At 35.0% G+C, this 9,526-nt stretch overlaps 1 protein-coding gene across 2 annotated transcripts in view; it reads right to left on the bottom strand.

The window, feature by feature from the left end:
* Positions 1-7,436: 7,436 nt before the first annotated feature.
* Positions 7,437-9,526, bottom strand: part of LOC121330641 (protocadherin-18-like) — a 6,058-nt gene continuing 3,968 nt past the window's right edge. For both annotated transcript variants that reach the window (XM_041277310.1, XM_041277300.1), the window contains exons 3-4: positions 9,362-9,526; positions 7,437-8,712 (exon numbers count right to left, since the gene is read on the bottom strand). The exon at positions 9,362-9,526 is cut by the window's right edge and continues 5 nt beyond it. In XM_041277310.1, coding sequence (XP_041133244.1) covers positions 8,051-8,712; positions 9,362-9,526 — 827 coding nt within the window. In that variant the 3' untranslated portion in view covers positions 7,437-8,050. The remainder of the gene's footprint in view (positions 8,713-9,361) is intronic.

The raw sequence follows: 9,526 nt of genomic DNA, 5'->3' as shown, positions 1-9,526 counted from the left end.
GAATTTAAGATTCAAGCAGCGCCTCCAAGAGCTGAAGACAAATTGCAAAATTCAGAGTCTAAAGCAAATGGAAGAAATGATGAGGCCAGAGCTATTAGACCCATCCAATCAGTTCTCTGATCTCTCTCACGTATGAGATGGGTCCAAATGAAAAGAAAACAACAAACTGTAGCTATGTTAGCTATATTTTTCATTTATTACCATTATAGCCAGTTGGGAAACATTTCAGCTTCCATTAGGCCCTAGTTGGCAACACTGCTGTGAAATGCATCCTGTGAATGACTTATTAATGTGCCCCAAATATTAATCCTCCCTTTGCATTTCTAACACATTCTTCCACTAATTTCAAAATTTTTGATATATATATATATATATATATATATATATATATATATATATATATATATATATAATATTCAGGGCTGTCTCTCATAGATAGACATTGAGAGGAACGAAAGTTCCTCAAGCCAAGTTATCAGCAAAGTGTGAGAACTGCCTGACTCTGTATACAGTAAGCATAAAAGTCAATACCTGTCATACAGTAAGAGAAATAAGTCGCCAAAGTAAGGTAAAAATGCCCTTCTTCTCCTTCTTTTTCTCCCAACTTTTTCTCCCAACTTAGTTTTTTTTACAGACCCCAGGGAATGTTAATCTACGCATATGTATATTACAGGACATCACAGTTTAATGACAGTTCACTTGTTTTGTCAACATGGAAATATACTAGGAAACATATGTATTGTGACATTTATATCATTTATATTAAATTATTTGTTTATCTTTTAAAATGGAACATTTGCCTGCAAAAATGTCTTTCTTTATATAAATAAAAAGGAAAAGTGTGGTATACATGGGATTTTAACCTATAACCTTCAGTATGCAAGTGTGTTGTCTTAACTGTCAGTGCTACATGATTAATCGATTAAGAAACTGAAGTCAGCCAGCTGAGATTCTTGGGACTGTTGGAGATTTTGTTTCAGGGCAGCAGCAGCATTATCATTCTGAGATTCTGATTCTGATCTCTGAAAAATGTTAGTCAGTGTAACACTCATTGTGGTCCCTATTGGCACAAGGAAGTACAGTTTCCTCTTGATATTGATTGATGAGAGTAACGCTATTTGTTGTCCCCACTGGACAATTGGAACATTCATTTCTGAGAATTAACTAATTACTATATTTTTGGTAAAAGCAAAACATAAATAAATAAATACATTAATAAGTATTGAAATAAATGAATACATAAATCAATATATAGACATGTCTTTCTTTATCTATCTTGATATATTTATTTCTTTTTCACTATCAGATATAAATACTGTCATCATTTAATACTGTATGAAACGATATTGTATAAAATGAAAATAAATATTCCCCAGTTCTTGTTCAGTTGTATATTAGTGAAGATTTTTATACATAAAAGTTAATTTGCTTTCATATATTTTTACTTTCACATATTGGAATGACCTGGACAATTGCTTTGTTGCAGGACTTGTTATCTGTTCAGTTTTTCAGGAATTCTCTGTAGTTTAAAGTAAAACAAACCTTTTGAGAATTCAACACAGTCTTCCCGAGTACTACTTCCTAAAGATGAAAACAACAATATCATTGCTCGAGTCCCCCCAAACAAAATGTGCCAGAACGCACCATATCATTTAAACAACAGTTAAAAATTAACTAAGGATAACAAGCCTATTCATCCAAACAGTTGGGGAACATAGCAATGGTTCGTATTAATAAGTGTTCAAATGTTTACAAAAGCAGCAATACATGTGCATACACGTGCATCTCTGCCAACAGTCTGCATGCAATTGCGTGAACACAGTACAAAGCAAAATAACAATGCTTTCAAGAACGTTAGCTCTGGGTTAAGCCTGAATACATTCCATAATACAATTTTACAGTGCTATACTGAAGCATCAGAATGCTTTGTAAAGCATATTGAAAGTTTGGAAAGCAGAGGAAATGGCAAGAAGTAAAATGCATAGTAAAACAATGGGAATAATGGGAAAATGCGCAGCTACTGTCTGTGAAACTATACTGGGTATTGCAACAGAAGCATATTATGGGGGCTTTTATGGAATAGTTAACTTAGTAAAAAAATTAACATCATCAAGAAATTCAAACCCACCGGCAAACAGCCACAACAATAATCACATTTCCCCAATGACTGTGCTGACAATTGATAAATATGTACAGTGTTTAAATATTCATCAAAATGGTTTTGTTTCAAACTGAAACCACAAGGGGGAAAATCATACCGGAAGCAAAATAAAAATGAAACATCTAAAGACTTATCAAATCCTAAACTGTCCAATGAATCATTATATGAGAGAACAATGGAGATCTCATGCTGTTCATTTGTCACAGCAGACATGTTTAGCCAAATGAAGATATTAAAAAAGATATTTGTAGAAACCTTTATCTGCTTGAGTTCCCTCATATATTTCTCTTGTGTCCTAAAGACCTTGGATATCTCATGCATGTTGACAACTTCCAGGGGCGTTCACAAGGGGGAGCAATTATCTGTTTTTGTCACTGCACCCCTTCTTTTGACATAAGTTTTTGTGTTGTGTTCTGTATTGTGAGGATATAAAACCAGCACGTACCCAGCAAGAAACAATTAACACATTGTCACCTATAATTATAATGATCCTACCACGAATATTGATCATTGTGAAAGACGATAGCAGCCACTCATGTTTTAATTGTGCTGTCCTTGGTTTTGTTAATTGCAGTGGCATTGTATTGCCTCAGATGCTTTTTTTAAAGCTTCCCCCTATTTCCAAGTATCTTGGCAATCGGGAATGAATACCTACTTATCAGTCAGGTGGTTTTAATCTGTGCACTTATTCCAACAGTGCACAGGTTCTTTCCAAGTGATTTCATCTGCAGTGCTAGATCACAATCAGTCTCTGACTACTTGGACATTTTATCTGCCCAATAACTCTCCATAAAGACTGTGTTTAATTTACCATGAACTCATATAAATAGCTGACTCTGGCATTTAAACAGAAATGTATAATTCATAAAATGAAAGATGTTGATTACAGTCCAGCAGCTGTGTGTCGTAAATTATCAAAAATATAGGTTAAACTGATGCATATGTTAGCATTTTTCAAGGCAAAAATAGAACTTTTTTGAGTACATTTTTACTACTGATGTTAATGAAATATGTGAACGATCTGTTTTCTGGTATTTTATAGATTTTCTTTTAAATACTGGCAAGTCTCTTTTTTTACAGATTTATAATGTTATCTTATAATGGAGGAAATTTGTATACATAAAACCTGTGTAAGTTTCACAAACTAGTTTCATAAGTTTCTAGTGCTTAGACATTAGCATAGATTTATAAAATGGACAATTACAAAGATATCTTATCCTACATGGTACCTCGGTCCCAGGGTTGCCAGATTTCTGCAGAGTTTATAGCCCAAAGTCACTTCAAAAATAGCCCAATTATTTGTTTTAACTGAAAGCAAGCTTATTATTAACACGCAGGCCTATGCATAAATAAAAACAATCAAAAGCTTTCGTAAGAAAAGATAACTAGTATAAATTTGATAAAAAAAACTACAAGCCCCAGTACAGCTCATCCACACGTCACTGTCAACAAATTCGTACGGAAGCTCTAAAGGGACAAATCAACATTCATACCAGGCCAGCAACCGCATTACAGCGTGATCCCTTTATTGAAATACTAATGCTGGTACTGTATCCCAAACAATATTGCAAACATGAAAACAGTTCAATCTTTTAATGTTATACCACAAATCTGATGACATTATCAACCCGTGACTCCTTAATATTTCCAGTGGCTGTGTTTTGAAGTAGCCCTGTTCCACAGGAAACCGTAGACCTTGCAACACTGCTTGGTCCAAACATGAATTTGGATAAATGATCTAATTGCTATATTCAACTTTACTGGAATGAGGTTAAAAATGTGCTATATATCAAACAATTAATACATTGTAAAAAACAATAGAAGGCCCTATTTTGAAACATGTACAAAGGTAACAATGACATTTTAACAATATACAGGCATGAAAATGAGGTAGTTTAATGCTTACTGTACAATTGCAATGGTTTTATTTTGTTTATATTTTGTCCTTGCACCAGTCGCTATTAAGGATACTTGGTTGAGTCTAGTTTTTGACCTGCGAGGTGCAAGTGGTCAGGAATATTATATTTATACTGTGGCCGTACTCCTTCAGATTTCCTTTATGTCAAGCTTTATTGTGAGTAAGTGTATTTGTTTGCATATTTTTCATATGCAGTGAGAGCCTTTTAATATCACTTCAAAGGGACTGAGAAAAAAATGGTCACCCTATGTCACATTAATACTGGATAGTGAATATGTGTTTAAGAGGATCCATGACAAGATGGAAAAGGAACTGACAGGTTTGCAATCCAACAATATCAACTCCTAAGAACGTTTACTTGAAAGACCTGAAATGACATATCTGTCTGCCATTTCGTTTACAGCATTTTTTTTGACTATAGAAACAAATCCACACTCATGCCTATATGTCACAACAAGTAGACAGACAACAAAGTCCCAACACATGCTAGTTATCTTTATATAGTGGTGTTGGTGGCAGTAATTGAAACAGCAATTAATATGATACTCACCCAGCAAATGAACATTAGTATACAGTGATTCATAATTGTATTTGTTCATTTCATTTTCCTTCCTGAGAGAATTATAGATGGCAGGTACCAGTACATACCAGTACGTAGATTTCGTGGTCTTCTCCAGGAAAATCTGAAAGTGAATGGCGTGGAATGAAGACCAAGTTTTTATTCCACAGTAAACATAAAGGGATCATGGAAACATTAAGGAGCATTGAAACCTGTAAAAGCAGATGTAAAGTGTGCAAATATAAGAAACAAAAAAGTAAATGAACCAATAGTTCAGCACTTTACAAGGAACACACACACCATGGATTACCTAAAGTTTGTGGTTTTAGAAAAAAAAAATAAAAATAATATACAGTATGGAAGAATAAAAGAAAATGAATGGATAAATAGACTAAATACATTGATGTCTGAAGGTTTAAATAGAAAGGAACAGTAGGTCATTACATCGCTAGCTATATAGTGAATGACACAAAGACACTAAATTCAAAGAGAAATAAATCTGTGGTTACCATGGTGTAACTGGGAGAGATCTGTGCTGAATGTCTGGTACATACATGGATTTGCAGGAAGAGGCAGAAGCCTTGTAAGATCCACATGTCAGTTATGGCAATGACACAGAGAGGTTGGGAGAAGGTATGGTCTCTCTCTCTCTCTCTCTCTGAGTGGTTGGGAGGTGGGCCTTGGGGGATTGCTGAGCCTATAAAATAACGCTCTGTTGTTCCCTCAGATCTGCCCTAAAGGATGTAATACGAGCCAGCAGAAGCTTTGCGGCCAGACCAAGAAACGGATGGAGAACACCACTCACAAACAAAACTAAACAAAACAAGAAAAATGTATGCGGGGAAACCTTGGGCAGACCCCCGAAAGTATATTTTTAAGTTACGCAGTTGAGGGAACTGTGGAGAGTAGGACAGAGACTTGGGCCGTGCAAGTAGCGACAGTCGGAGAAACGCTGCACAGTGCAGCACCTTTAGTAGTTTTGTTTTCTGTTTTTCTTTGTGCCTTCTGTTTTGATTATTATTTTGTGAACCTGCATGTGTACCCAAGGTGATTTGACAAGCTCTTATACCTTTGTTGGTAATAATAGGACAATGGTGCACCCAAGTGGTGTTTTAACACTACACCTTTCTGTCTTCTGTGTCAGTGAATTCACCACCCTTAAAGTGGTGGCAGCACCGTCGCTTTTTCGGATTTTTACGGAGGTTACAACACAAAAGTTGTGTGTGTGACAGGGAACTGTTTCCGTACAAATTGGTTTACAACCCTTCAACCTTTTAAAAATAAATATATATATATATATATATATATATATATATATATATATATATATATATATATATATATATATATATATATAGTATATATATATATCACATATATATGTCACACACACACACCCACACACACATATATAGATATCTTATATATATATATAATATAAATATATATATATATATATATATATATATATATAAAAATTAACTGGACACCTGTCTGTAGTGTTTCAGGTTGCAGATGCCACTAGCCCCAACTTATTGTGAGAAATAAAGCACTCAAACAACTTCTTCTAGTGAAAACAAACTTTTATGAATGTTTTAACTATAACCGGGTGGCTAGTCTGTTTACCTGTGTTGTGTTATTTTCAGGTATGCGGGTAAAAAGAGTTCTTCAGCGCATTGCGTTTGCTTGCGCATGCCTAAACAACTTCCACTTAGAAAGCAGGGAAGCGCCCATTCAAATCTTGTACGTTATGCGTTTTTGGATCTTTTTTTTAATTTCATTTATCATATTTTTCCATCAATAAGAAATAAATATTTATCATATGCAATATATAAGTTCTCCAGAATGACCCAAGTAGTATTGTTTCTTGTTACTTGTCAAGTACTAAACATTGTAACCAAGTACCTGCTATCTTGCCCATCATGGCTGAAAATGACTTGAAGATGCAATTTTGATATATTACAGGATAGATATCAGGTGTGCTATTGCCATAATAATTATTTTTCAGAAGCGTTTGTAGAAAGCCGCAATTTAACAGTCAATTCGGCAGGGGAGCTTTACAGAAACTGAGGTGGATTTAAATGACAGGGCAGTAAGGGGAAAGCTCTGTATTGTTCTGCTCACACTATACAGTAACTTACTTTAACAGCCATTCAAAACAGTTGGTCATTTGAAATATAAAAACTAAAAGTAGGCAGTACAGTGTTCACCTCTGGGGATGTAGTTGTGAATATGCAGTCAAGTGCAATGAATATGGTGGTCCCAACTTACAGTAGACAATCGTCCATGTCACAGAACTGTGATTTGGATGGCACTGGACTGAATAGCAAGATGCATTGATAGAAGATATTGCTATATCACATTTAATGAGCGCTAACCAATGTTTTAAATTACATTTTCCTGCTAAGCATTAGCAACATTTTTAATTAAACAACTCCTGTGCAGTGGGTTACATGTCCGGATTGAAAGCAAGACCACTGAAGTGAAATTGACCTCTAGCACAGGAAGTGATTTATCACCAGGAACTAGCAGTAATCACTGAGTTATAGTGTTTTCTTTGAATATCTAAATATTTAAAATTGAAAAAAAAAAAGACCTTTGAGAGAAAAACAGGTATCAGTGGTGATGCTGTGAATGAACTTTAATGAATATGAATGACTACATCAAATAAAATGTCAATTTTCAAGCTTATTTAAATGTATTTATTTGAAATAATTTTAAGTACGCAAGTACAAACCTAAAAACAGCAAGAAGTTTTTTTTTTTTTTTTCTAAATGAAATTAAACATTTGTTTCAGTATTTTGCATTGCAATTCATTTTCATTATATGCAGTTTTTTTTTTTTTTTTAATGGTAACTTCTGGAAATTCTAACCTTCCACTGATTCACATTTAACGTAAACTTTTTTAATTACTTCCCTGTACATACACCAAACACTGTGATACCAATTAAAATGATTGACAATTTGCCCATGCCTATGGATTACAGTACAACATGCTCTTGGCATTACACTCATTGAGTTCAACAAAGCTAACTACCCTGAATCAGTTGCCTGTTATATACATTCATGTACAAAAGCATTTAAAAAGCAATTTAAATGTATTTATTGAACAACGTTTAAAAAATCAGGATACTTTTTATCCTTTACTGCATGCAATAAGAATATAAAAATAGACTTTGATTAAATTTATATAATATAAATATAGGTGTACAAATGTATTTTTAAAATACAAGGATAATTCCACTCACATTGTGCACACTGTGTACAGAACAAGAAAATACAACATACTCCAATAATTTGCATTCGCATACACATTTACATCATAAATGCAACTGAATGGCAATTGCAGTTCTCTTTTGTTTTCCAGGCTCCCATACATATGGAAAAACATTAAAAGGTTCAGCTGTCATGGCTAGTTCTGACGGACATCTTGTAAAAGTTTATTAATTTCAGCAACCAACTCACTGGCATCCATTATTTCATGCCTACTGTCACTCCTGCTCACGTGAAGCTGGTTCAAGACGTTGTCAAAATCGTCCTCTTCGTAGTTTTCTGGGATTTCCTCCATTGCTGGCAGCCACTTGGAGGGGGGCTGTGCACTCATGTGATTCACTTGAGTCAGCCCTGTACTACTGCCTGGGTTTTGGAAATGAGTGTTAGCTGCCCAAGCTGCCACCCCTTGGGGGTAGGATAAAGATTTCCCTGGCAAATGTCCCTTTATGTGCTCTAGGGAGCTCATTCTTTCCACCTCGTTGCACTCTGTGTAAGAGTCCAGTGACGGAGGCAGTAAGCGCTGGAAGACGCTGTTCATTTCTGAAAGGAGAGAGGTGCTGCAAAGGTCTCTTGCCTCCTCGTTGCTGCTATTGGAATCTTTGCCAAAAGTGGAAAAGCTCTTCTTTCTGTCATTAGAATCTATGGACTGGCTGTCCTCCTCTACTGGACGCTGCTGAGGGTCCTCCTCAGGTATAAACATGTTACTTCTGTAGTCAGATGAAGCTGGAGAGGGCAACGGTGGCATCCAGCACTGGTCTGAGTGCCCGAGCACCCTACACTCATCTGTGCAGAGCTTCATAGCTTTAAAAAAAGAAAAGAAGACTTGTACTTTTCAAATAAAGATTTCTAATGACAGTATTAACCCTTCTGGGTGTCTTGTCATTTTCAAAGATAAATCCTGTAGAAAAGCTTAATCATTATCAAATCAATGTTTATTCAAAGTTTAACTGTGCTGTACTATTTGGTGAATCTCAATTTTACATTAAGAAACTTTTTAAGGAAAAGGTGTTTGATGTGCTGTAGAGTACATTTCCATATGCACCTACTGTGCTTTACTTTTCTGAACAAAAATTTAAATTCAGCTCCTGCGAATCTGGCCCCAACTTGTACAAGTTAAAAAACAAAGAAAAAAATAATAGAGGCTAATTTAAAAATAGGATTTCAAAGAAGAGATGTTATTTCAAAACTGGATCATATCTAGTTTGAGAAATGATTAACTCAACACGTCTGCCATTAAATCCAATAAAATTATTTTTCAGATTTTTTTTTCATTTTCATTTTCAACCACTGATACAGCTTTGAAATGATTTGGAAATGATCGTCTTAGTAAAATGTATCTTATCAAAACAAAAAAAACTAAAAACCATAGTATTTAGGTTTGAATACTATATTATATGCTTTATATTTTAAATATGTCACTTGATAATGGTTGTATAGGAGTTTGACATACCTGGATGAAGTCTGTGATGGCCATCTGTCAGGAAAATGTCACTGAATCCTTCACCGAGAAGTCTGTCAATTGGAGAGTCTCTGCCCAGATCATAATCACTGTCCCCAGCCTCACTGTCTCCCCGACCACTGTCCTTAAGACTGAACTTGTCCATGTCTTGAAGGG

Source organism: Polyodon spathula, chromosome 2 (assembly GCF_017654505.1).
Source record: "Polyodon spathula isolate WHYD16114869_AA chromosome 2, ASM1765450v1, whole genome shotgun sequence".
In the NCBI taxonomy this organism is placed as follows: Eukaryota; Metazoa; Chordata; class Actinopteri; order Acipenseriformes; family Polyodontidae; genus Polyodon; species Polyodon spathula.
The sequence above is the reverse complement of the archived record's forward strand: the minus strand, read 5'-3'. Positions and strand labels throughout refer to the sequence as shown.